This window comes from Delphinus delphis, chromosome 11 (assembly GCF_949987515.2).
Source record: "Delphinus delphis chromosome 11, mDelDel1.2, whole genome shotgun sequence".
Lineage (NCBI taxonomy): Eukaryota > Metazoa > Chordata > Mammalia > Artiodactyla > Delphinidae > Delphinus > Delphinus delphis.
In genome coordinates this window covers 40,839,458-40,867,452 of record NC_082693.1, presented here as the reverse complement: position 1 = coordinate 40,867,452, position 27,995 = coordinate 40,839,458, and the positions used below count along the sequence as shown (strand labels likewise).

Genomic DNA, 27,995 nt, shown 5'->3' with positions numbered 1-27,995 from the left:
TCTTTGTCTTTGTCTCCCAAATGAACATGCACAATTCCTGTCTCTATCGATCTATATAAATATTGATTCCCAAACCTAGAGACTGCCTCCCAGGAATAAGAAGCAGGGAAGTCTGTATCACTGGGAGGGAAGACAGAATAACCACAAGAGTTCTAACCCTAAACAGGAAGCCAAGATAACATTTACTGAGCACTTACTGTGTGCCAGGTAAGTTTCTAATGCTTTAAATGTATCAATATTAACTCATTCCATCCCCACAGTAGATACTGCCCCAGATAAATGAAACAAAACTAAGATCACACAGCAGAGCAGGTTCCAGAACCTGTGTTTATACTTTACATCCTTACTCATTGAGTTCCTCATTAATTTGGGAACGTTTCCTGCCAGAAAGAAGCGAGTCAGGAGGTGACTAAAGTATGGCATTAATTAGTAGTTAAACTGATGTGCTTCCCAGGTGCTAGAACCACGCTATGAAATGGCATGATTTTTCAGTCCCCCATTTCAGGGATGAGGGAACGGCTTTTAGAGATGTTAAGTAATTTGCCCAAAGTCACACAGCTAAGAAGCGGCGGGGCTGGGACTGTTTGAGTCCAAAGTCCACAACGCTCTTAACCTCTACACTACACTGCCTCAGATGAATTCGGGCAAGGAAGATCCGAATGGGGCAACGTTCCTCTCCCCACCTCACACCCCGCTCCCTGGCCCGGGGTGTGCCCACTAAGTTAGCTTATGTTCCAAGCTTCTGGATACAGACCTATTTACGTAAGTGATATGCAAACGCAAGTAAATGTAATTTTCCACATTTGCTGAAAATTCAAATAACGTCGATGGCGGGGAAAGCGGACAGATCCCATTAGCTCCGGGCTCACTCTGATCCCGTGCCCTCCGGTGCCTCGAGGCAGGCGGGGGAGGAAGCGGCTCCGGATGGAGAGTAAAGTGACAATCGGAGAAGGAAAAGCAGCCTTTCCTCCCGGGGGAGCTGAGGCGGCCCGGCGGGCAGAGGGAACCTGCATTGGGCGGTTTCTCTCCTCTTTTCCTGTCCCACCCAGTCGGCCGCCCCCCCCCCCACCCCGCCCCCGGCCGGCCTCGGCAGCTAACTCTGAGCGTCTTTGCGCTGCTTCCTCAGGTCTGGGTCCCCGGCGGGTCCTCGCGGTGTCTGCGGTTCCCGCCCCCGTCGAGTTGAGCCGGACGCGCGGCGCCTGCCCTTCCCCTGAAGCCCGTCCGACTGGTAAGGTGAGCACGCGGAGGTGGGGACCCGGGCAGGGCCGAAGGGCCAGGCGAGCCCGGTCACCCACACTCACGCTGCAGCCGCCGCGGCCGCGTCAACAACTGAAACCGAGAGCGGCCGAGCTCGGGCCTCGGCTGGAGCCTCCCGTCGCGGCGCCTCGGAACCGGTGACCGGGACGGGCCGCCCTCGGAGCGCAGCTAGCCCTGCCTGGCGCGGGTAACGCAGGAGGGCTCTGGACCGGGGTCGGGGCGCGGGGGGCGGTGCCGCGGGCTCGAGCCCCGACGTCCGCGGACGCGGCGAGGGCCCCAGGGTGCCAGAGTCTCGGCCGGGCCGGTGGTGGGCGGCCGTGGGGGCCCGGCCAGCGGGGCTCGGTGGACCGCGCGGACGTTGCAGCGGACGCCCGAGGGGGCACTGCGGGCGGAGGGCTGAGCCCTGACAACCGGCCGTCTCGGACGGGCCTGAGGGCGCCTGACGACCCTCCCTCCGGTGCCCGGCGCCTGGCTCCCCGGCCCGGCCCCGCCGCTGCCCCCGCGCCGGCCCCGAGCCTGGGCCGGGGGCCTGACCTCCCTGCGCTCTCCTGACACCTAGTGGACGGCTCCCCACAGACTGCGGGCTGGGAGAGAACTGGGGACCTGTTACCGCGCCTGGGTGAAACTGGGTCCGCTGCTAATTTGCGTACATTTACCTAACTTTCTCAGGCCTTGAGAAACCTCCTAGGTAAATGTGGTGGCCCAGTGAAAGGATCCCCAGATAGACGTTCAATAGGGCGGGGGTGGGGGTGGGGGGAGAGTTGGGGAAGGGACTCAGGAAAACCTGGCACCAAAGGCTTTCCTGGGATTTCCAGTCGTCTTCTGCCCCAGGCATGGGCCCATCCACCTCATCCCGCTCTTTGTCCCTCTTCCTACAGATCTGCACCTCCCTGCAGGTGCCCGTCCACCTGCCGAGATGACTAGCCTCCCAACCACGCCTTCTCCAGGAGGTAGGTGAAGGCCTTTCCCACTTAAACTGCCCCCCCCCCCCCAGCCCAGTCCTGGAATTCCCTGAGCCCTCTGCCCAGGTGGGAAGACTCCCACTACTCTCCACCTGCCTCATACCAGGAAAGGTCCTGGGAGGAAGCAGAAGGGAACCAGCATGCACACTTTAGTGCAGTTTGAATCTGAAGTTTCATGGACCTGGACCAATTCCTGGTACTACTACTTAGAGCTTTGTGACCTTGTGACCTACCCTCTAAGCTCCAGTCTCATTTGTAAAACGGGGGAAATAGTACCTTATTTGTGAGGATTAAATAAGATAATCCCTGTAAAACACCTAGCACAGTATCTCATATCTAGCAAGCACTCAGTAACATTGGTTATTATTACTGGGTGCTTGTTAGAAAAGCCCACCTATTCCTAGAAAGGAATTCTGCGGCACGTGGGATCTTAGTTCCCCCACCAGGGATCGAACCCACGGTGCCCCCTGCTTTGGAAGTGCAGAGTCTTCACCCCTGGACTGCCAGGAAAGTCCCTCTGCCTGCTTTCTAATTCCACTCCTCTGATGATTCACTCCAGCATCAAAAATCCCTTGTTTGTTACCCTTGTTCCTTAGTCAGGGATCCCCCTCTTTCCCCTTCACGTTAAGAATGGATTCCCCCCCAAAAAAAGAGAATGAGTATGGATTCCTCCCTTTCATTTCATAACCAAGCTGAGCTGGACAAACCATCAGATACACATTGGTGGTTTTCATTACATGTTAATTAGGGTAAGGGAGGAACAAAACCTTGGTTGGTCTATACACCTTTGTTTCCATGTGCGGTCTCATTTGTCATTAGGACAGACATTCTCTGCTTTACTGATGTGGAAACAGGTGAGTGAGAACCCCAGGGGAAGTCAAAGGCAGTGTCCTCTGTGACTGGTGATGTAGCAATTCAGATCCTTAGTTGTCTGCTGGAGATAAGAAAAGGGAGAAATGGGCAGCCGTCTAGATTAGTTAGTACAGGCTTCATGAGTGGGGAAGGGATGGAGCCCTTACTCTTGAAGGATGGGTAAGGTTTATACAGGCAAAGAGGGGTGCAGCAGGGATTCCACATAAAGGTAGCGCCGCCACTTCTGAAACTACAGAGACTGTGCTTACCTTGGAGGGTATTCTGGGGGACAGGGCAGAGGACCTACAGAATAAACCTGCCTGTAGGGAAGAGAAGTGATGCTTGCTTGGGCAGCTGAGAAATTAGGACTTGGACAAAAGCAGAACTGTATACGTTCTTTTTTAAATTTTGTGGTAAGATAAACATAATATAAATGTTACCATTTTGATTATTTTTTGGTGTACAGTTCAGTGGTATTAAATTTTGAGTGATATTCACATTGCTGTGCAACTGTTACCATCATCCATCTCCAGAACTTTTTCATCTTCCCAAACTGAAACTCTGTATCCATTAAATAATAACTCCTCATTCCCCGTTCCCCACAGCCCCTGGCTACCACCATTATACTTTCTATCTGTATAAATTTGACTAGGTACCTAGTATAAGTGTAATCATACAAAATTTGTCCTTTTGTGTCTGGCTTATTTCACTAGCATAGCATTTCCGAGGCTCATCCATTTTGTAGCATGTGTCAGAATTTCCTTCCTTTTTAAGGCTGAATAATATTATATATATATAATGTATATCATTTTGTTCATCCACTCATACATCAATAGATACTTGGGTTGCTTCCACCTTTTGGCTGTTGTGAATACTGCTGCTTGAACGTTGGTGTACAAATATCTCTTCGAGTCCCTGCTTTCAATTCTTTTGGGTATATACCCAGAAGTGTGGTAATTCTGTTTAAGTTTTTGAGGCACTGCCATACTGTTTCCCAGGGTAACTATACCATTTTACATTCTTACCAGCAATGCATAGGGTTCCAATTTCTCCACATCCTTGACAACACTTGTTATTTTCTGATTTTTTTTTTTTTTTTTGCGGTACGTGGGCCTCTCACTGTTGTGGCCTCTCCCGTTGCATAGCACAGGCTCCAGACGCGCAGGCAGAGCGGCCATGGCGCACGGGCCCAGCCGCTCCGCGGCATGTGGGATCTTCCCGGACCGGGGCACGAACCCGTGTCCCCTGCATCGGCAGGCGGACTCCCAACCACTGCGCCACCAGGGAAGCCCTATTTTCTGATTTTTAATAGTGGCCATCCTAATGGGTGTGAATGGTGTCTCATTGTGGTTTAGATTTACATTTCCCTAATGATGAGTGACGTTGAACATCTTTTCATGTGTTTATTGGCAACTGTATATCTTTTGGAGAAATGTCTATTCAAGTCCTTGCCCATTTTTCAATTGTCTGGTTTTGTTGTTGTTGAGTCATGTATTTACATTTTCAACCCAACAAACGACATGAGTGGAGTGGTATTTTAGGACATATCGTATAGTCCCCTACCCACTGGGTCCAAGCAAATGTAAGTTCAGGGACAGAAATGGAGAAATTACAGACAGGGTGAGGACTTGTACTTTGAAGAATGGGATCATTGAAGGTCTTGCATGTCTCTTCCCCACCTCCCTCTCACATCCCTTTGCCCCAATCTATAAAGATCTCCTAAAGGAGATATCCTTCAAGAGGGCTGAAAGTGAGGGCCACATTAGAACTTTCAGGGGCCCTTGGCACTTTTGCCTTTGTGGGCCCATTCCTCCATTTAAAAAGGTAATGTGTTAAAAATTGTATTTTACAACTATGTTGGTATAAGGAAGAATACAATATTAATATACAATAAAATCATTAATGGTTATATTTATAATTGATTGATATAACAATATTATAATTTCTTTGACATAAACATTCAATTTTTTTCTTCTGATTTTAAAAGAAATTAAGATCACTAAAAAACATTTTCATGGGCCCCTGGAAGTATGGTGGACCCTAGGCGCGTTGCCTGCTGTGCCTAGTGCATAAGTTGCCCTCTTGGAAGGAGAGTGGGGTGGAATAGGCATTGTCCGCTCTGCCCACCCCACTGGGTAAAGCCCATCCCTTGCCATGTAGTCACACTAGCTACATCCTAGGTTGTCCTCACTCTAGGTTAGACGCTCAGTGTTGTTCATCTCGCTTATTCCTCATCACAACCCTGTGAGCACGTTTCATTCTCATTTTACAGAAGCAAAAACTGAAGTTCAGGGAAGTTAAGAAATTTTCAGAGGTTAGGAAATTCTCGCAGGGTCACGCAGCTACTAATGGCAGAGGCAGGGTATTGTGCCAAGTCCTGTATTCTTTCCGTCATGGTATACTGCTCTCAGCCACTCTACCCCATGGCAGGGGCACATGAAAGAGAAGGAAGGAGAAAGGGAGCAGAATTCCAGGGCGGGTTCCCATGGAAAGGAGAATTGGGGGAGCCGCCCTTTTCTGGGCAGGGCTAGAGCAAATAAATAGGTTGTCAGACTCAGGTGGCAAAGGATCTGATGCCTCAGTGATAAGAGATTTAGCCCAGGAACAAGGGCCACAAACAAACCAACAGGTATCTAGGTTAACAAAAAAAAAAAAGGTGAGTGAGCCAGATAGATCTTGAAGTTCATTTGCTGTAGGTTAGGGTTTGGGTGGAGCCTCAAATCTCAAATCTTGTGGTCCTCAGCCCCAGGCCTCCCTCCTTAAAGAAAATGCGTGCTACAGTCTTTCTAAGCCTGAGAAGGGAAGGAGCAAAGTAACATTCTTTTTTTTTTTTTAATATTTCTTCTTTCCTTAGTATATTGCCTTTCTTATTTATTTATTTATTTATTTAGGCTGCGCTGGGTCTTGGTTGTGGCACACGGGATCTTCATTGAGGCATGCAGGACCTTTTAGTTGCGGTGGGCAGACTTATTAGTTGCGGCATGCAGACTCATAGTTGAGGCATGCATGCGGGATCTAGTTCCCTGACCAGGGATCGAACCCAGGCCCCCTGCATTGGGAACACGGAGTCTTACTCTCTGGACTTCCAGGGAAGTCCCCAAAGTAACATTCTTACTCCTTTGTTTGGAAGAGGAGACAGGAGAGAAATGGGGTAGGAACAGGAGATAATGGGAAAGCTGTAAACCATTTCCCCTCTTGTATGCCATGTTTCCTGAACTTAGTTTACTTCGCTGTTGTTGTTCTTTCATTACAAAGCCATTACATGCCTCTCAGGGAATAACCTTCTAGACTTTTTCGATGTGTGTGTGTATATATATATATATGTTTATAGTTCTATTTTATTTTACTTTTTAAAAAATTTATTTATTTATTTTTGGCTGCGTTGGGTCTTCATTGCTGCGCGTGGGCTTTCTCTAGGCATGCAGGCTTCAGTAGTTGTGGTTCACGGGCTCTAGAGCGCAGGCTCAATAGTTGTGACACACGGGCTTAGTTACTCCACAGCATGTGGGATCTTCCTGGACCAGGGCTCGAACCCGTGTCCCTGGCATTGGCAGGTGGATTCTTAACCACTGCGCCACCAGGGAAGCCCTACTTCACTTTTTTTTACAAACATGTAATCATATAACACATACTGCCCTAGCAATTTGCTTTTTTCGTCTAACCATATATTCTGTCCCAGTAATTGCAGATCTACCACATTCTTTTTAACAACTGTGTACTATTTCCAGAATGAATGACCTGTCATTTATTTAATCATTCCTCTGCTGATAGACATTCAGATATGTGTCACTCTTGCAAACAGTGCTTTAGTGAACACCCATCCTGCAATAAAACTCTGAGAACCAAACCCAGTGGACACATCAACAAAATGTTTAGCTGGAGGCAGAGCAGGGATGGTTCCAGAAGTTGCAAAGAACCTTGAAGTGAGGAGATAGATTTAAAGCCCGGCTGGGCCAACCACTGAGTGACGGTGGGCTGGTTGACGAAGCTTGCTGAGCTACCTCAATTTTCTGGCTTGTACATAATGATAATACCAACCCTACTTACATCACATTCTTGGGGTAGAGATAAAATAATGTATGTTTTGCAAACTGTAAGTCACAAATATAGATTATCGTTCTGATACTTAAAGCCCGAAGGCTCCAGCTCCTTAGCTCGGACACCCTGTGACTTTTAGTCTGAGAAAAGCTCTTCTGGGTGGAGTAGAATTCAAATTCTTGATTTTTTTTTTTTTTTTTTTTTTTGGCCTTGCTGCGTGGCATGCAGGATCTTAGTTCCCCGACCAGGGATCGAACCCATGCCCCCTGCAATGGAAGCACGGAGTCTTACACACTGGACCACCAGGGAAGTCCCTGATTTTTTTTTTTGGCGGTACGAGGGCCTCTCACTGTTGTGGCCTCTCCCGTTGTGGAGCACAGGCTCTGGACGTGCAGGCTCAGCGGCCATGGCTCACAGGCCTAGCCGCTCTGCAGCATGTGGGATCTTCCCGAACCGGGGCACGAACCCGTGTCCCCTGCATCGGCAGGCAGACTCTCAACCACTCTGCCACCAGGGAAGCCCCCCTGATTTATTAAAAGTTTTTATTGGACTATAGTTGATTTACAATGTTGTATTAGTCTATGCTGTACAGTAGAGCGAATCAGTTATACATATACACATATCCACTCTTTTTTAGATTCTTTTAAATTTTTGATTTTTTAATAGACATTTTATTTTGGAATAATTTTAGATTTATAGAAAAGTTGCAAAAATAGTACAGAGAGTTTGTATACCCTTCAGCCATGTTTCCTCAAATGTCATTTGGTACATTTGACGTCGATAGAGATGGCCACAATACATTTGTGAAGACCAGGAAATTAACATTGGTATGATACTGGGTTTTTTTAATGCATTATTCTTTTTATTTTTATTTATTTTTAAAATATTTATTTATTTATTTTGGCTGTACTGGGTCTTAGTTGCGGCATGCGAGATCTTCATTGTGGCATGTTTAGTTTCAGCATGAGGACTCTTAGTTGCGGCATGCATGTGGGATCTAGTTCCCCGACCAGGGATCAAACCCGGGACCTCTGCATTGGGAGTGCAGAGTCTTCTTACCCACTGGACCACCAGGGAAGTCCCAACATTGGTACGATACTGTTAACTAAACTACAGACTTCATTGAGAGTTCACCAGTTTGAAAATTTGATTTTGTAGTGAATTCTGATAGAACATTTTCAATTTATAAAAATTCTAACATTAAGGCTGAGAAAGGTCCTGAGGGTCAGACAGTTCAACTACCCATTCTGTGCTGGAACTCTCTTTCCAGTTCCCCATGAAGCATCTGCCCAGTTTTGCTCTCCGTTCTCTGGGGAAGACATCCATCTCCCATTAGTTTCTGCCATTAGTCCTCTTGTACGGGTCATCGTTGGTATATTCAAAGACAGCATTCAAGTCCTAACCCTCCATCCCCAACTAAGTTTTCACTCAGCTTTCTCTTACAGGCTTTCCTGATCTGATATGGTTTCCAAGCCATTCAGTGTGTTGGCTGCTCAGCTCCAAACTGGCACCCAGATGCAACTCAGCGGTCTAGGAATAGTGCAGAGTAGGGCTGCACTGTTGATGCCATTGTAGAGACCACATTTATGTTCATGGTGCCTAAAATAGCAGCAAGTTATAAATATTTTATGATTATAAAAGTCATTATCATCATAAGAAATTTGGAAGGTAAAGGAAAAGAAAATACAAAGCATCCAAAATTCTACGACCTTCCTCTCACTCTTGCTGCTCTTTTGGGTTCTATCCTTCCAGTGTCGGTGAATTTCTAGTGATCCCACTGTAAGTCTTTTATAGGTGCTGCTAAGCTGTGGCTTCCCCATTATTTGTGAGTAGTTGATTTCCCGGACCTAAGAGCAAGGTGTATGTTGAATTCTCATCTTGTTCAGTTTGGCCAGTTTCTCCAGTCATTTTAAATCTCTTTATCAGCTTACTAGTTGCCCCTCTAACTTGGAGTCCTTCACAGATTTGTTGAAGCTTCCCTGGGTCTACCCAAAGGTCACTAAACCCTTCCACACTAAGCCTGTGTGGAAGGCACCAATAACGCAGAACACCAAACAAAAGCTCTCACAAAGGATTTAATATTCACTTTTTTTTTTTTTTTTTTTTCGGCTGTGCTGCCTGGCTTGTGGGATCTTGATTCCCCGGCCAGGGATTGAACCCGGGCCCTCGGCAGTGAGAGCACAGAGTCCTAACGACTGGACAGCCAGGGAATTCCATCACTATATTATAAAAACAAGCAAAAAAGCCGAGTTGTTACCATAAAGGGAAAATGTATTATTGGACTTTCTTATATCTGTCTTGTGATTTAGTATTTTTATTTATCTATTTAAAATATTTTATTTTATTTATTTATTTTTATTTATTTTTTTGCGGTACGCGGGCGTCTCACTGTTGTGGCCTCTCCTGTTGCGGAGCACAGGCTCCGGACGCGCAGGCCCAGTGGCCATGGCTCAGGGGCCCAGCCGCTCCGCGGCATGTGGGATCTTCCCAGACCGGGGCACGAACCCGTGTCCCCTGCATTGGCAGGCGGACTCTCAACCACTGCGCCACCAGGGAAGCCCTATTTATTTATTTTTAAAAAAAAAATTTATTTATTTTTATTATTTATTTATGGCTGTGTTGAGTTTTCGTTGCTGCGCGCGGGCTTTCTCTAGTTGAGACGGGCGGGGGCTACTCTTCACTGCGGTGCACAGGCTTCTCATTGCGGTGGCTTCTCCCGCTGCGGAGCATGGGCTCTAGGTGCACAAGCTTCAGTAGTTGTGGCACGTGGGCCCAGTAGTTGTGGCTCACGGGCTCTAGAGCACAGGCTCAGTAGTTGTGGCCCACGGGCTTAGTTGCTCCGCGGCATGTGGGAATCTTCCCAGACCAGGGCTCGAACCCATGTCCCCTGCATTGGCAGACGGAGTCTTAACCACTGTGCCACCAGGGAAGTCCGTATTTTTATTTTGAATTACACAAAGGCCTTAATTTGGCCCTGGCATGGTCTGACATCATAATATCAATTCAATAAGAATTAAAGTCAGGGGCTTCCCTGGTGGCACAGTGGTTGAGAGTCCGCCTGCCAATGCAGGGGACGCGGGTTCGTGCCCCGGTCCGGGAAGATCCCACATGCCGCGGAGCGGCTGGACCCGTGAGCCGTGGCTGCTGAGCCTGCGCGTCCGGAGCCTGTGCTCCGCAATGGGAGAGGCCACAGCAGTGAGAGGCCCGCGTACCGCAAAAAAAAAAAAAAAAAAAAGAAGGTCAAATCCCAGTGGAAGAAGCAGCTCTGTTTAGACTGGCATCACTCCATTTCCTGATGGCCAGTTACTCCCCGCCACTTAGTCCTTTTTTTCTTTTTTTAAAATTTTTGGCTGCGCTGCACAGCATGCAGGATCTTAGTTCCCCGACCAGGGATAGAACCCGCACCCCCTGTATTGGAAGGTGGAATCTTAACCACTGGACCACTGGGGAAATCCCTATCCAACTTAGTCCTTAATAAAGCCAGGCTGTGTTACTCCACAGGGATATTGGAAACACTCTATCACGGTTCTTGGATGAGACGTTGGCTATTCAGGCAGCAGCTTCAATTCATCTAACCCCCTCCCCATGCTTACTCTCAGTTGATGACACGGCCTTCTATTTTCTGGAGCAAGTTAAAGTTCTCAGAAGAGAACTGCCAAAGGCTCCCACTGCCCCCATGTACCTACTGCCCATGTGCACATTAGTCATGAACGATCTCTGCTGTCTGCAGCCAATCCCTTCATCCGTGCACTGGGTCCCATCCCTTCAACGACATGGCTCCAGCTGTCAATTGTTCCCTCTCATCTGAGTCATTCCTGTCCGTACATAAACAGGCTGTCATTTCTCCCATCTAAAAAAAGCAAAAATAAACAAAAAGCTTGAACTCTCTTCCACCTCCAGCTATAGCCCTATTTCCCTGTTCAACTTTACAGAAAAAAAAAAAGTTTATATTCTGCCTTCAGTGCCTTTCCTTCCCTTTTTTTCTTTCTTTCTTTTTTTTATTGAAGTATAATTGATTTACCTGTTGTGTTAGTTTCAGGTGTACAGCAAAATGATTCAATTATACATATACATATATATCTATTCTTTTTCAGGTTCTTTTCCCTTATAGGTTATTACAAAATACTGAGTTTAGTGTCCTGTGCTATATGGTAGGTCCTTGTTGGTTATCTATTTTATAGATAGTAGTGTGTATTTGTTAATCCCAAGCTCCTAATTTACCCCTCCCCCCCTTTCCCCTTTGGTAACCATAAATTTGTTTTCTATGTCTGTCTGTCTATTTCTGTTTTATAAATAAGTTCATTTGTTTTTTTAGATTCCACATATAAGCGATATCATATCATATTTGTCTTTGTCTGGCTTACTTCACTTAGTATGATAATCTCTAGGTCCATCTATGTTGCTGCAAGTGGCATTATTTCATTCTTTTTTATGGCTGAGTAATATTCCATTGTGTGTGTTTGTGTGTGTGTGTGTGTGTGTGTGTGTGTGTGTGTGTGTGTGTGTATACCACATCTTCTTTATACATTCATCTGTCAATTGACACTTAGGTTGCTTTCTTTTTTTCTTGAACCCACTCTAAACCAGGGGTTTATACTTAGCACTTCACCAAGCTTTTCTTGTCAAGGTCACTCATGACCTCTGTGGGAAAACCTGGTGGTCCTTGTACTTGGTCTCTTTGGCTGCTACTCCTCAGCTTCCTTTGCTGTTTCCTCCCTGGGCTCAGTCCTTGGTCCTCTTTATCTGTACTTACTCCCTTGGTGATCTCATTCAGTCTCATGGTTGTAAAGATGCTGACTTTTAAAATCTCCAATCCAGACCTCTTCCCCAAATTCCAGTCTTTTTTTTTTTTTTCCACACCACACAGCTCATGGGATCCTAGTTCCCTGACCAGGGATTGAACCCACGCCCTCAGCAGTGACAGCGTGGTCCTAACCACTGGACCACCACTGAATTCCCCCAAATTCCAGTCTTGATGTCTGCAGTCATGTCCAAAATTGAACTCTGGATCTTCCCCTCTAAACCTGTTCCACCTGCAGGCTTTGCATCTCAGGTAACAGCAGGCCTTCTCTCCCTCCAGTTACTCAGGCCCCAAACCTTGGTGTTATCCGTGACTTCACCCCACATCCTCAGCCTTAACTTCAGAATGTATCCAGAATCCCACCACTTTATTCTAAAAAAAAAAAAAAAAATTATTCATTTATTTGGCTGCATCGGGTCTCAGTTGCGGCACGTGGGATCTTCGTCGCAGCATGTGGGATCTTCGTCAACACGTGTGGGATCTTTTATTGCAGCACGCAGGCTCAGTAATTGCCCCGCAGCATGTGGGGTCTTAGTTCCCCGACCAGGGATCGAACCCACATCCCCTGCATTGGAAGGTGGATTCTCAACCACTGGACCACCCGAGAAGTCTCCAGAATCCCACCGCTTTCTCACGGGACTGCTGCTAGACCCAGCCAGTGCCTTTGTGCAAACTAGAAAAAGACTCCCCCCTATGGGTGGATTCAGCTGTGCCCACGTGCTGGGTATAATCTGCTTCTCCTGTCTCTACCTTCCCACAGCCCGTTGTCCACACGCAAAGAGATCCTTTAAAACTCTGTTTCTGTTTCAATTACCTATTGCTGTGTAACAAACCATGTCAACACTTAGTGAATTAAAACAACAGCAATTTATTATTTCTTACCGTTCTGGGAGTTGGCTGGGCACTCCTCTGCTGTTTTCACCCCTGCTCACTCATGCAGCTGCAATCTGCTGGAAGGTCCACTGGGCTAGAAGGTCCAAAATGACCTCCATCACATGTCTACCAGTTGGTACTGGCTGTCGGCTGAGCTGGGGATGCCTCAGTTTTCCTCCATGTGGCCTGTTATCCTCCAGTGAGCCAGACTGGTCTTCCTTACAACATAGTGGTCTCCGTGTTTCAAAAGGACAGTCTTTGGAATTTCAGGCCCCACCCTAGACTTAATGAACCATAGTATGTATTTTTTTTTCACTATTTTATTTTATTTTTATTATATTTTTTTATTTTTGGCTGCGTTGGGTCTTTGTTGCTGCGTGCGGGCTTTCTCTAGTTGCAGTGAGTGGGGGCTACTCTTTGTTGTGGTGCGCAGGCTTCTCATTGCGGTGGCTTCCCTTGTTACAGAGCATGGGCTCTAGGCGTGCGGGCTTCAGTAGTTGTGGCACATAGGCTCAGTAGTTGTAGCTCATGGGCTCTAGAGCGCAGGCTCAGTAGTCATGGCGCACGGGCTTAGTTGCTCTGCGGCATGTGGGATCTTCCCGGGCCAGGGCTCGAACCCGTGTCCCCTTCATTGGCAGGCAGATTCTTAACCACTGCGCCACCAGGGAAGCCCCTATAGTCTGCATTTTAACAAGCTCCCTAGGAGGTTCTTATGCACTGCAGAGTTTGAGAAATACCCCTTTGAAATGTAAATCAGTCTCTGCTCAAAAACCTCTAAAATGGTTGCATCTCACTCACTGAAAAAGCCAAAGGCCTTCCATGACCTTCAACACCCCTCTTATACAGCCCCCTCGACTTCACCTGCTCCTCCGCTCCCCCTTGCTCCTTCCAAGTGACCTCCATGATGTACCTTTAACATGCTGAGCCTGTGACGGCCCCAGGTGCTTTCCAATATTATTTGATGGCCCTACCTTGAACTTACTGTTCCCTCTGCCTGGAATGTTCCTCTCCCATGTCTCCTCATGGCTGCCTCCCTCTCCTTCTATAGGTGTTTATTTTACTCAAGTCACCTCGTCAGGGACACTCCCTGACCACCCCTATCCACATCCCAACTCCTTATCCCCCTTCCTGATTTTATTTTCTGTATGGTACTAACCAACATCTAATATAGTATATCTTTTACTTCTTTAACCTGTCCATTGTCCATCTTCCCCCCTCACAATGTAAATTGTATGACAAAATGTTTTTTCTTTAAGTTGTGGTAAAATTATACATAACATAAAATTTACCTTTTTTGGGGCTTCCCTGGTGGCTCAGTGGTTGAGAATCTGCCTGCTAATGCAGGGGATACGGGTTCAAGCCCTGGTCTGGGAGGATCCCACATCCCGCGGAGCAACTAGGCCCGTGAGCCACAACTACTGAGCCTGCGCGTCTGGAGCCTGTGCTCCGCAAAAAGAGAGGCCGCAATAGTGAGAGGCCCACGCACCGCGATGAAGAGTAGCCCCCGCTTGCCACAACTAGAGAAAGCCCTCGCACAGAAACGAAGACCCAACACAGCAAAAATAAATTAATTAATTAATAAAATCCTACCCCCAACACCTTAAAAAATAAAATTTTACCTTTTTTTATTGCATTTTATTTTTTTTTGAATTTTATTTTTTATTTTTTTATACAGCAGGTTCTTATTAGTTATCTATTTTATACATATCAGTGTATACATGTCAATCCCAATCTCCCAATTCATCACACCACCACATCCCCGCCCCCCTGCTTTCCCACCTTGGTGTCCATCCGTTTGTTCTCTACATCTGTGTCTCAATTTCTGCCCTGCAAACCTGTTCATCTGTACCGTTTTTCTAGATTGCACATATATGCATTAATGTATGATATTTGATTTTCTCTTTCTGGCTTACTTCACTCTGTATGACAGTCTCTAAGTCCATCCACGTCTCTATATGACCCAATTTCGTTCCTTTTTATGGCTAATATTCCATTGTATATATGTACCACATCTTCTTTATCCATTTGTCTGTCGATGGGCATTTAGGTTGCTTCCATGACCTGGCTATTGTAAATACCGCTGCAATGAACGTTGTGGTGCATGTGTCTTTTTTTTTTTTTTTTGCAGTACATGGGCCTCTCACTGTTGTGGCCTCTCCCGTTGTGGAGCACAGGCTCTGGACGCGCAGGCTCAGCGGCCATGGCTCACGGGCCTAGCTGCTCCCGGCATGTGGGATCTTCCCAGACCAGGGCACGAACCTGTGTCCCCTGCATCGGCAGGCGGACTGTCAACCACAGCGCCACCAGGGAAGACCCCCTGCATGTTTCTTTTTGATTTACGGTTTTCTCTGGGTATATGCCCAGTAGTGGGATTGCTGGGTCATATGGTAATTCTATTTTTAGTTTTTTAAGGAACCTCCATACTGTTCTCCATAGTGGCCGTATCAATTTACATTCCCACCAACAGTGCAAGAGGGTTCCCTTTTCTCCACACCCTCTTCAGCATTTGTTGTTTGTAGATTTTCTGATGATGCCCATTCTAACTGGTGTGAGGTGATACCTCATTGTAGTTTTGATTTGCATTTCTCTAATAATTAGTGATGTTGAGCAGCTTTTCATGTGCTTCTTGGTCATCTGTATGTCTTCTTTGGAGAAATGTCTATTTAGGTCTTCTGCTCATTTTTTGATTGGGTTGTTTGTTTTTTTAATACTGAGCTGCATGAGCTTTTATATATTTTGGAGATTAATCCTTTGTCCACTGATTAGTTTGCAAATATTTTCTCCCATTCTGAGGATTGTCTTTTCGTCTTGTTTATAGTTTCCTTTGCTGTGCAAAAGCTTTTAAATTTCATCAGGTCCCATTTGTTTATTTTTGCTTTTATTTCCATTACTCCGGGAGGTGGGTCAAAAAAGATCTTGCTGTGATTTATGTCAAAGAGTGTTCTTCCTATATTTTCCTCTAAGAGTTTTATGGTGTCCAGTCTTACATTTAAGTCTTTAATCCATTTTGAGTCGATTTTTGTGTATGGTGTTAGGGAGAGTTCTAATTTCATTCTTTTACAAGTAGCTGTCCAGTTTTCCCAGTACCACTTATTGAAGAGACTCTCTTTTCTCCATTGTATATCCTTGCCTCCTTTGTCATAGATTAGTTGACCATAGGTGTGTGGGTCTATCTCTGGGCTTTCTATCCTGTTCCAAACAACTATATTTCTGTTTTTGTGCCAGTGCCATATTGTCTTGATGACTGTAGCTTTGTAGTAGAGTGTGAAGTCAGGGAGTCTGATTCCTCCAGCTCTGTTTTTTTTCCCTAAGATTGCTTTGGCTATTCGGGGTCTTTTGTGTCGCCACACAAATTTTAAGATTTTTTGTTCTAGTTCTGTAAAACATGCCATTGGTAATTTGATAGGGATTGCACTGAATCTGTATATTGCTTTGCGTAGTGTAGTCATTTTCACAATATTGATTCTTCCAATCCAAGAACATGGTGTATTTCTCCATCTGTTTGTGTCATCTTTGATTTCTTTCATCAGTGTCTTATAGTTTTCGGAGTACAAGTTTTTCAACTCCTTAGGCAGGTTTAGTCCTAGGTATTTTATTCTTTTTGTTGTGATGGTAAATGTGAGTGTTTCATTAATTTCTCTTTCTGATTTTTTGTTGTTGATGTATAGGAATGCCAGAGATTTCTGTGCAGTAATTTTGTATCCTGCAACTGTACTAAATTTATTGATTAGCTCTAGTAGTTTTCTGGTAGCATCTTTAGGATTGTCTATGTATAGCATCATGTCATCTGCAAACAGTGACAGCTTTACTTCTTTTCCAATTTGTATTCCTTTTATTTCTTTTTCTTCTCTGATTGCCATGGCTAGAACTTCCGAACCTATGTTGAATAATAGTGGTGAGAGTGGACATCCTTGTCTTGTTCCTGAACTTAGAGGAAATGCTTTCAGCTTTTCACCATTGAGAATGATGTTTGCTGTGGGTTTGTCATATATGGCCTTTATTATGTTGAGGTAGGTTCCCTCTGTGCCCACTTTCTGGAGAGTTTTTATCATAAATGGGTGGTGAATTTTGTCAGAAGCTTTTTCTGCATCTATTGAGATGATCATATGGTTTTTATTCTTCAATTTGTTAATATGGTGTATCACACTGATTGGATTGCTTATATTGAAGAATCCTTGGATCCCTGGGATAAATCCCACTTGGTCATAGTATATGATCCTTTTAATGTGTTGCTGGATTCTGTTTACTAGTATTTTGTTGAGGATTTTTGCATCTATATTCATCAGTGATATTGGTCTGTAATTTTCTTTTTTTGTAGTATCTTTTTCTGGTTTTGGTATCAGGGTGATGGTGGCCTCATAGAATGAGTTTGGGAGTGTTCCTTCCACTGCAATTTTTTGGAAGAGTTTAAGAAGGAAGGGTGTTAGCTCTTCTCTAAATGTTTGATAGAATTCACCTGTGAAGCCATCTGGTCCTGGACTTTTGTTTGTTGGAAGATTTTTAATCACAGTTTCAATTTCATTACTCGTGATTGGTCTGTTCATATTTTCTATTTCTTCCTGGTTCAGTCTTGGAAGGTTATACCTTTCTAAGGATTTGTCTGTTTCTTCCAGATTGTCCATTTTATGGGCATAGAGTTGCTTGTAGTAGTCTCTTCGGATACTTTGTATTTCTGCAGTGTCCATTGTAACTTCTCCTTTTTCATTTCTAATTTTATTGATATGAGTCTCTCCCTCTTTTTCTTGATGAGTCTTGCTAAAGGTTATCAATTTTGTTAATCTTCTCAAAGAACCACCTTTTAGTTTTATTGATCTATGCTATTGTTTTCTTTGTTTCTATTTCATTTATTTCTGCTCTGATCTTTATGATTTTCCTTCTACTAAGTTTGGGTTTTGTTTGTTCTTCTTTCTCCAGTTCCTTTAGGTGTAAAGTTAGACTGTTTATTTGAGTTTTTTCATGTTTTGTTTTTTTTTTTTTTAGCAGTACACGGGCCTCTCACTGTTGTGGCCTCTCCTGTTGTGGAGCACAGGCTCCGGACTCGCAGGCTCAGCGGCCATGGCTCATGGGCCCAGCCGCTCCGTGGCATGTGGGATCTTCCTGGACCGGGGCACAAACCCGTGTCCCCTGCATCAGCAGGCAGACTCTCAACCACTGCACCACCAGGGAAGCCCTTTTGTGTTTCTTGAGGTAGCATTGTATTGCTATAAACTTCCCTCTTAGAACTGCTTTTGCTGCATCCCATAGGTTTTGGATCGTCGTGTTTTCATTGTCATTTGTCTCTAGGTATTTTTTTATTTCCTCTGATTTCTTCAGTGATCTCTTGGTTATTTAGTAACATATTGTTTAGCCTCCATTTGTTTGAGTTTTTTACGTTTTTTTCCCTGTAATTTATTTCTATCTCATAGCGTTGTGGTCGGAAAAGCTGATTGATAATGATTTCAATTTTCTTAAATTTACTGAGGCTTGATTTGCAACCCAAGATGTGATCTATTCTGGAGAATGTTCCATGTGCACTTGAGAAGAAAGTGTAATCTGCTGTTTTCGGATGGAATGTCCTGTAAATGTCAATTAAATCTTTCTGGTCTATTGTGTCATTCAAAGCTTATGTTTCCTTGTTAATTTTCTGTCTGGATTATCTGTCCATTGGTATAAGTGGGGTGTTAAAGTCCCCCACTATTATTGTGTTACTGTCGATTTCCTCTTTTATAGCTGTTAGCAGTTGCCTTATGTATTGAGGTGCTCCTATGTTGAGTGCATATATATTTATAATTGTTGTATCTTCTTCTTGGATTGATCCCTTGATCATTATGTAGTGTCCTTCCTTGTCTCTTGTAACAGTCTTTATTTTAAAGTCATTTTATCTGATATGAGTATTGCTACTCCAGCTTTCTTTTGATTTCCATTTGCATGGAATATCTTTTTCCATTCCCTCACTTTCAGTCTGTATGTGTCCCTATGTCTGAGGTGGGTCTCTTGTAGACAGCATATATATGGGTCTTGTTTTTGTATCCATTCAGTGAGCCTGTGTCTTTTGGTTGGAGCATTTAATCCATTCACGTTTAAGGTAATTATTGATATGTATGTTCCTATTACCATTTTCTTTTTTCTTTTTTTTTTTTTTTTTTGCGGTATGCCGGCCTGTCACTGCTGTGGCCTCTCCCGCTGCAGAGCACAGGCTCCGGATGCACAGGCTCAGCAGCCATGGCTCACGGGCCCAGCAGCTCCGCGGCATGTGGGATCCTCCCGGACTGGGGCACAAACCCGTGTCCCCTGCATCGGCAGGCAGACTCTCAACCACTGCGCCACCAGGGAAGCCCCTATTACCATTTTCTTAATTGTTATGCTTTTGTTTCGGTAAGTCCTTTTCTTCTCTTGTGTTTCCCACTTAGAGAAGTTCCTTTAGCATTGTTATAGAGCTGCTTTAGTGGTGCTGAATTCTCTTAGCTTTTGCTTGTCTGTAAAGCTTTTGATTTCTCTTTTGAATCAGAATGAGATCCTAGAATAATCTTGGTTGTAGCTTCTTCCCTTTCATCACTTTAAACATATTGTGCCACTCCCTTCTGGCTTGTAGAGTTTCTGCTGAGAAATCAGCTGTTAACCTTAAGGGAGTTCCCTTGTATGTTATTTGTCGTTTTTCCCTTGTTGCTTTTAATAATTTTTCTTTGTCTTTAATTCTTGTCAGTTTGATTAATATGTGTCTTGGCGGGCTTCCCTGGTGGCGCAGTGGTTGGGAGTCCGCCTGCTGATGCAGGGGACGCGGGTTCATGCCCCGGTCCGGGAAGGTCCCACATGCCACGGAGCAGCTGTGCCCATGAGCCATGGCCACTGAGCCTGCGCGTCCAGAGCCTGTGCTCCACAACGGGAGAGGCCACAACACTGAGAGGCCCGCGTACCGCAAAAAAAAAAAAAAAAAAAATGTGTCTTGGCATGTTTCTCCTTGGGGTTATCCTGCCTGGGACTCTCTGTGCCTCCCGGACTTGGGTGGCTATTTCCTTTCCCATGTTAGGGAAGTTTTCGACTATAATCTCTTCAGATATTTTCTCGGGTCCTTTCTCTCCATCTTCTCCTTCTGGGACCCCTATAATAAGAATGTTGGTGCGTTTAATACTGTCCCAGAGGTCTCTTAGGCTGTCTTCATTTCTTTTCATTCTTTTTTCTTCAATCTGTTCCATGGCAGTGAATTCCACCATTCTGTCTTCCACATCACTTATCCGTTCTTCTCCCTCCGTTTTTCTGCTATTGATTCCTCTAGTGTATTTTTCATTTCAGTTATTGTATTTTTCATCTTTGTTTGTTTGTTCTTTAATTCTTCTAGGTCTGTGTTAAACATTTCTTGCATCTTCTAGATCTTTGCCTCCATTCTTTTTCCAAGGTCCTGGATCATGGATCATCTTCACTATCATGATTCTGAATTCTTTATCTGGAAGGTTACCTATCTCCACTTCATTCAGTTGTTTTTCTGGGGTTTTATCTTGTTCCTTCATCTGGTGCATAGTCCTGTGCCTTTTCATTTTGTCTATCTTTCTGTGAATGTGGTTTTTGTTCCACAGGCTGCAGGACTGTAGTTCTTCTTGCTTCTGCTGTCTGCCCTCTGGTGGATGAGGGTATCTAAGAGGCTTGTGCAAGCTTCCTGATGGGAGGTACTGGTGGTTGGTAGAGCTGGGTATTGCTCTGATGGGCAGAGCTCAGTAAAACTTTAATCTGCTTGTCTGCTGATGGGTGGGGCTGGGTTCCCTCCCTGTTGGTAGTTTGGCCTGAGGTGACTCACCACTGGAGGCTGCAGGCTCTTTGGTGGGGTTAATGGCAGACTCCGGGATGGCTCTTGCCAAGGAGTACTTCCCAGAACTTCTGCTGCCAGTGTCCTTGTCCCCTCAGTGAGCCACAGCCACCCCCCACCTCTGCAGGAGACCCTCCAACACTAGCAGGTAAGTCTGGTTCAGTCTTCTATGGGGTCACTGCTCCTTCCCCCTGGGTCCTGGTGCGCACACTACTTTGTGTGTGCCCCGCAGGAATGGAGTCTCTGTTTTCCCCAGTCTTGTCAAAGTCCTGCAATCAAATCCTGCTGGCCTTCAAAGTCTTATTCTCTGGGAATTCCTCCTCCTGTTGCCGGACCCCCAGGTTAGGAAGCCTGATGTGGGGCTCAGAACCTTCACTCCAGTGGGTGGACTTCTGTGGTATGTGTTCTCCAGTTTGTGAGTCATCCACCCAGCGGTTATGGGATTTGATTTTATTGTGATTGAGCCCCTCCTACCATCTCACTGCGACTTCTCCTTTGTCTTTGGATGTGGGGTATCTTTTTTGGTGAGTTCCAGTGTCTTCCTGTCGATGATTGTTCAGCAGTTAATTGTGATTCCGGTGCTCTCACAAGAGGGAGTGAGCACACATCCTTCTACTCCACCATCTTGACCCAATCCTAAAATTTACCATTTTAAAGGATACAGTTCAGTGGCATCGTGTACATTCACATTGTTGTGCAACCATCACCATCATCCCTCTCTAGAACTTTCTCATCATCCCAAACTGAAACTTGGTAGCCATTAAACAATGACTCCTCATTCTCCCCTCTTCCCAGCTCTTGATAACCACTGTCTGTCTCTATGAATTTGACTATTCTAGGTACCTCAGACAAGTGGAACCCTACGATATTTGTCCTTTTGTGACTGACTTATTTCAGTTAGCACGATGTCTTCAAAGTTCATCCACATAGTAGCACGTGTCAGAACGTCCTTCCTTTTTAAGACTGAATAATATTCCATTGTGTGTGTATATATATATACCATATTTTGTCTATCTGTTCATCTGTTGATGGACATTTGAGTTGTTTCACTTTTTAGTTATTGTGAATAATGCTGCTGTGAATATTGGTGTACAAATATCTGTTTTGAGTTCCTGCTTTCATTTCTTTTGGATAGATGCTAAGAAGTAAAATTCCTGGATCCTATGATAATTCTGTGTAGTTTAAGGAACTGTGAAGGCATGAGTTTTTGCTTGTTGTGTTCACTAATCTATGCCCAGGACCTTGAACGGACCCTGGCACAAAGTACGCACTCTGTAAATACTTGTTGAATTAGCCTTTTAATTTCTCTGTCTGTGAAACTGGAACCTCAGTCTAAAAAGGCTGTGTGAAAAAAAAAAAAAAAAAAGGCCGTGTGACTTGTCTGACCCAGCTTGCTCCTAGCGGTCTCACATTAACTCTTAATGCTTGTGGTTTCAAGTTCAGGACCCCCAAAGCAGTTCCTTATAACTCGTTCTAGAATTTTGCTGAGGAACTGTATCAATTTCACCAGTTGTTTACAGAATCCACCTCTTTCTGTGGCCCTTCAGGCTCCTGACCCCTCTGTCTTTCTCAGAAGCTCCTGTATCACCAAGAGCGATCCCATTGACATGTTCTTTCGGTGCCCTTGGCTGTCACTTGCCTGGATCCCTTTTAGATTAGCTTGGTGCTTTCTGGGTTGTGTCCCTTCTCTTGAGCTCACTTCCCCACATCACCAAGGCTCCTGCTCTCCTTCAGTGCAGAAATCATTCTCTTTGATAGGAGACAGAGGCAAAACGGGCTGGGAGAGTTCTAGTTTCTCTGTTACCTCCTACCTCTTAGCTTCGGGCCCAGGCAGCAAGCCTGGCCCGTTTCCTTGTTTTTGCTCCAAATATAACACTTTTTAAATTGTCCTTCCAATGTGTTTGCCACCTTGAGCTGTACAGAGCTTCCTGACACTATTCTTCTAAGTTTCTGCCTTTAACCTTTATGTGCATTTTCGAAAAGATTCACATTCTGAAATCACATTACTGGAAATGGTCTTACAGGAAAGACAGAATTGGGACAGAACACTCAAAACTTATGAAACTTTGTAATGAGAACCCTAAAAATACAACAGTCTGAATTAAAATACTGGCAGTTAAATCTCCACCAACATTGAACCTTGAATCCCTGTCTGTCCTAGACCCCCTGTGCCCTGGGAGTGTGCTTCCTCCTTTTAGAAGTTGGTTCCAGAGAGACTTAACTTTCAACAGAGATTATTTTCATCAAAAATAAAAATCTGATGTAGGATCTGCCTTCTTCTAGTGTTTTCTCATAGAGGTAGATTTCATATAGAGGTAAATTTCTTCCATGGCTCTGCCTTCTTCTAATGTTTTTGTATAGAAGTAATTTTTTTTGGTACCTCCTTCATTTGTACTTACTGCATCACCAGATGGCTTAGTATAAGTGGAAACCAACTGATAACTGCGTCCAAGGAAGGTACTTCTAGTGCATTTTATGTTTCTTAAGGTCCTTATTGATGAAATGTACTCTTGAGTTGTAGAAAGCTTGAGGTTGCATATGAACCAACGTGACTGATATCATTCCCTGCTGCCCAGTCGCCTGTGAGCAAGTTCACATTAAAGGAGAGCTCTTTGTAATGCAACGGTCTGTATTCGATTGTGCTCCTCTGGTGTTTCTTCCGCAACTGTCCGTATCTTGTAAAACCTCGCACTTTTGGAAAGCTCGTTGTGCTGCCTCATAGTTATCTTTTGTTACCTTTTCCTCGTTTTCCCTATTGGAAAAAAAAGAAAAGGACAGTGGTAGGAAGGCTTAGTATAAATACCTTGGGCTTTGGAGGGGCTAGTCCTGGATTCAGATCTTGGCTGCATCCACTGTTCCTTCATGTGTAATACGAGGGATGTCACTTAACTCTTCCCGGGCCTCAGGGTCCACATGGGCAAATAAGAACACCTGCTGTGAAGTGATTGGAATTCTAAGGATTAATAATTATGTATACGAAATGCCCAGCACAAAGCAGGGACTTAGCCAATGGCAGCTGTTATAATTGGGATTATTTGCAGAATTTCCCAACTAGGAATCATCTACCCTCCTGGATTCCCTTTCCGAGGACTCATACATATCTGTTCTCTGAAGCCTCACTAAAATTCAGCTCCATGGTTGGGTCCTTGGTGAGCCTCATCACTGCTGCTTGCCCAGCATCTATGACAGTGCCCCTGGCACGTGGTAGGTGCAAACTAAATTCTTGTTGATCGATTGAATCTTACTCATCTTTCTATTGAAGCTTCTGTACATACATTATTCTTCTCGGTGCTTTGTGTATCGTAAGTTCTCAAATGTTTAAGAAAGACAAAACTGAGAGCAGCTGTGTAGAACTCTAGATCAATGGTGGGAAGACGGTGTGCAGCCCCAGGACATTTGGGGGAGGAAAGCATGCGTGGTGAGGGGCAGCAGTCTGAAGCAGTGATCAGGTGGATAAACTTCAGGCCTTGTCTTTGATGGAAGTCACAGTATAATCTCAGAAGTGACAGCCCATCCCTTTGGCTGTATTCTGTTTGTTAGAACCTAGTCACTGGGTCCAGCCGACACACGGGGAGAGGGGCTTACACAAGGATGTAAACACCAGGAGGTGGGAACCATTGGGATTCATCTTAGAAGCTGCCTACCACACTCCTGTTTTACGCATGGGAGAGAAACTGAGGCTCGGAGAGGTTTGGTAACTTCCTCAAGGTTACCTAGGACTATGCTGGGGCAGGATTCAAACCTAGAGCGGCTTTCCCTTTTAATGATGCTTACCTGTGCGTTTCTCATTTAGCCTTTGCAATAGCCCTGCAGAGTTGGTTAATATAGTTCCTACTGGTTACAGATGAGAATGGATGGATGAATCGGGAGATGTAACCATTTGCCCGAAGCCACAAAGTAGCTGACTGTATCACTGCTCCTAAAGAAAGAGTGGAGAAGGGTTTGGCCTGGCCCTGGGAGCGGGGTGGTGATCCAGGCAGCCCACATCTGCTTTTCCTGTGGCAAGACCAGGACGGTTCAACAGGCCTCCCCTGGCCTGTGTGAGAAGGTCTTTCAACACCGCTGACCCCTCTTGGCACTGCTCCCAGGCTCACCAGACCACCGCTAGTGACTGAATTTCCCTTGTCCTGGATGGCATCCTGAAGGTGTCAGGCGAGAGACAGGAATCAGGCTCACGCCCTGTGCTCCAGCCACACTGGCCTTTGGGTCCTCTCATCTCGGAGCTTTGATCCAGGCTCTTCCCTCTGCCTAGAATGTGCCCCACCTCCCGCCCCTTTCACTCTGTAAACTCCTACCCCTGCTTCGGCCCCCAGCTCAAATCCTGCTTCCTGGGGAGGCTGTTTGTGCTGGAAGACTAGCTCAGGCCCCTCTGCCACATGCCCTCCTAAGCTCCCAGATGTTGCCTTTGCCATACGTATCATAGTTCTTAACTGTGAACTTGCTGTGGTGGAGGCTGAGCTCGGGGAAGGTAGACCATGTCTGTTCTGCTTGCCCCCACTGTGCCTGGAACACACCTGGAAGAGAGTAGAGAGTTAATGAGTGCTGCTATTGTTATTTATTGAATGAATACTGAGATGCCTCCTGTGGGTGATTTTAGGGTCAGTCAGACTGCTTTCCCCAGGATACCTCTGTCCTGCAGTAACTAACCTTTTCAAACCCCTACACTAAAATGCTAACTAGGAGAGAATGGAAGGCTTCCTGACTTCTTTTGGAAACACTTAGGAGTCTGGGTAGTGACTTTAGGAGTGGGACTTTCAGGCTCTGAAGGACAGATAGACCAATAGCAGAACGAGATATGGGATATATTTTAGGGTAGGAGAGGCCTTATTTCAGAACCTTTCAAATTGCAGGGCTTACTCTGGAAGCGTAGAAAAGGGTTTCATAAGGGAAGGAGCGTTATTTCATTATTAAAAAATAATGTTTACAAAGAGTTTGTAAAAACAGTGAAGAAATGCATGTGGCATATAATATAAATATATTGATATATACATGTATATACATTTATCATTTGATCTCATTTATGCAAAAATGTATTCCTAATAATAGCTTACCCTTATTGAATTACTTAATACATGTCGCAACGACCCTATAAAGTAGGTACTATTATCTCTGTTTTCCAGATGAGGATGCTGATGCACAGAGGGGTTAGGTAATTTTCTGAAGATCACACAGCTAGTAAAAGAGCTCAGATTGGAACCTCGTCAGTCAGCTCTAGAGCCCATACTTTAACCACTATGTTAGAGAGAAATCCATCAAAATGTTTATCGTCTTTGGTGGTGGTTTGTTTTCTCCTCTATTCTCCCGGTTTTTCTATACAGATGTCCTATAGGAGTTAAATGACAAAAGTCTGAATAGGGAAGAAGGTGGGGTAGTGAAATTGAAGGACAAACATGTGTTTTAGAACAAAAGAATTCACCCCATTTCCTTTTCCACTTTGCTAAATTTTCCAGAAGAACTGATGGCCACCCCAATCCTACAGGCCACTGAGGCCCTGTCCCCAGAAGCTGAAGCCAGCACAGCACTCATTGCAGGTAACAGGCTCTGAGCCAAATCAAGGGACCTTCTGAGCTCAGGGGCTCTGTTGCTCCAGAGACAATGTGATAGACCAGGATTTTCCCTACATGGGAAAGCACCACAGATTAGAGACCAAATCCATTAATGGGCTCGTTTGGGCATGCAAGTTATATTACACACACACACACACACAAGGTTATAAAAGACTCTCAGAGGCTTCGTGTAGAGGTACTGCCAGTAAATGACCGGTTGGGAGGTGGCGACAAACAGCTGCAGTGCATATGGGCACTACAGTTGAGTATGGGGGTAGGGATAAGGATGTGTGCAGCTTGTTGAGTGGGTGAGAAAGAGGATGGGAGGGATCAGAAACCCCTACAGGAGGCTATGAATTTTTTTTTTGCGGTACACGGGCCGCTCACTGTTGTGGCCTCTCCCGTTGCGGAGCACAGGCTCCGGACGTGCAGGCTCAGCGGCCATGGCTCACGGGCCCAGCCGCTCTGCGGCATGTGGGATCCTCCCGAACCAGGGCACGAACCCGCGTCCCCTGCATCGGCAGGCGGACTCTCAACCACTGCGCCACCAGGGAAGCCCGAGGCTATGAATTTTAAAACCCTTCCTGTTGGGATAAGCGATTTCCTGTTTCCCTCCTTCCTGTTTCTATCATAATCATCAGGAACTAGTTGAGAGGGAATTCAGTTTTGTCAGAAACCAAAAGCCTTGTGTCCCTAAGCACAAAGAGACTCCAGATGTCATGTACCAAGGAAGTCGGGCTTGGTGGGAGAATATGGATTTGGAAGTGGACGCTAGTTAACTTCAGCAGGAGGACCCTCACCAGGAGTGAGGGAATCGTCTAATGCAGGGGACCTTGTGAGTTACTGAGACGTCCTCAATCCTGAAACATCTCTGCATTTTCCCTCTCCTTTCCAAGTTGTTATCACAGTGGTCTTCCTCACCCTGCTCTCAGTCGTGATCTTGATCTTCTTTTACCTGTACAAGAACAAAGGCAGCTACGTCACCTACGAACCTGCAGAAGGCGAGCCCGGCGCCGTCCTCCAGATGGAGAGCAACTCAGCCAAGGGCAGGGAGAAGGAGGAATATTTCATCTAATGGTTCCCAGACCCCAAGGAGCTTATCCAGGCTTCAGTGCTAACATACAATTTATTAGGTGGAAGTTTTATCTGAAACCGGTGAGAAGCATCGATTGATATGGGCAGAACTGAGCTCCTTCTGGGACACAGGCACAAGTGCTAACATCACCTACGCCAGGGACCAGGGACACGAAGAAAGCTGCTCGTGACGTCTCTAGCCAGGCCTCTGTCATACAGCCGGTGCTTCTGGCTGACCACCGAGGTTGAGCTGTACCAGGCAACACTGGAGTATGTGCCCAGTCATCTTCACTTTTTCCACAGGTCGAAGGGAAGGAGGAGAGTTGGGGGTCACTGGATGCTCCTCTGTCCCATACCTGGTCACCTAGTGACAGCCCAAGTGGAAATAGTGTCCCATAGAAGTTCTTCCCAGAGGCCGGACACCACAGTGCAAGGCCAGGCCAGGAGGGCAGGAGACTGTGGAGACCTCTCTCGTGATGAACGTGCCACATCCCTTAATCTGAGCCCTTCCTTTCCATATTCCCAGCAAGCCAGACTTATGCTATTTTTCTCGGAATTAAAATCTTTCATTGATACAGAAATCAGATTCTCATGTGCAAGAAATAACTACCTTTACACTTTACCTTTGCTTAAACTTTGACAGTTTCTTTTGCTCACTTAACTCCTTTGCCTGTGTTCTCTCCCAAGCAAAGGGGGCCCCAGGGAAGTTTCAGAAGTTCCCAGAACAATCTCAGGGTCTTGAAACAAAGATGGTCCTGGGAAGTTTGTCCTAGAAGTGTCATTAGAAACATACCCTGGGGGATTAGTTGTTTAGC

The 27,995-nt window shown here is 45.4% G+C and overlaps 1 protein-coding gene across 2 annotated transcripts; it reads left to right on the top strand.

The window, feature by feature from the left end:
* The first annotated feature begins 782 nt into the window (after positions 1-782).
* SMAGP (small cell adhesion glycoprotein) lies at positions 783-27,757 on the top strand. 2 transcript variants are annotated; one of them, XM_060024785.1, is made up of 4 exons: positions 783-1,233; positions 2,136-2,207; positions 26,011-26,091; positions 27,003-27,757. In XM_060024785.1, exons 2-4 carry the CDS (start codon positions 2,174-2,176, stop codon positions 27,179-27,181), a joined length of 294 nt encoding a protein of 97 aa, XP_059880768.1. In that variant the 5' UTR covers positions 783-1,233; positions 2,136-2,173; the 3' UTR covers positions 27,182-27,757. The 2 variants fall into 2 exon arrangements, with proteins under 2 accessions (XP_059880768.1, XP_059880767.1); XM_060024784.1 differs by lacking the exon at positions 783-1,233 and adding an exon at positions 1,259-1,444.
* Positions 27,758-27,995: the final 238 nt, after the last annotated feature.

What these genes read in the sequence shown, in the direction of transcription:
- SMAGP (XM_060024785.1), top strand. Translation starts at nt 2,174, where the DNA reads ATGACTAGCCTCCCAACCACGCCTTCTCCAGGAG. An exon ending in AACCACGCCTTCTCCAGGAG is followed by an intron (nt 2,208 to 26,010) that starts GTAGGTGAAGGC and finishes TAAATTTTCCAG; the next exon opens with AAGAACTGATGGCCACCCCA. An exon ending in CAGCACAGCACTCATTGCAG is followed by an intron (nt 26,092 to 27,002) that starts GTAACAGGCTCT and finishes CTCCTTTCCAAG; the next exon opens with TTGTTATCACAGTGGTCTTC.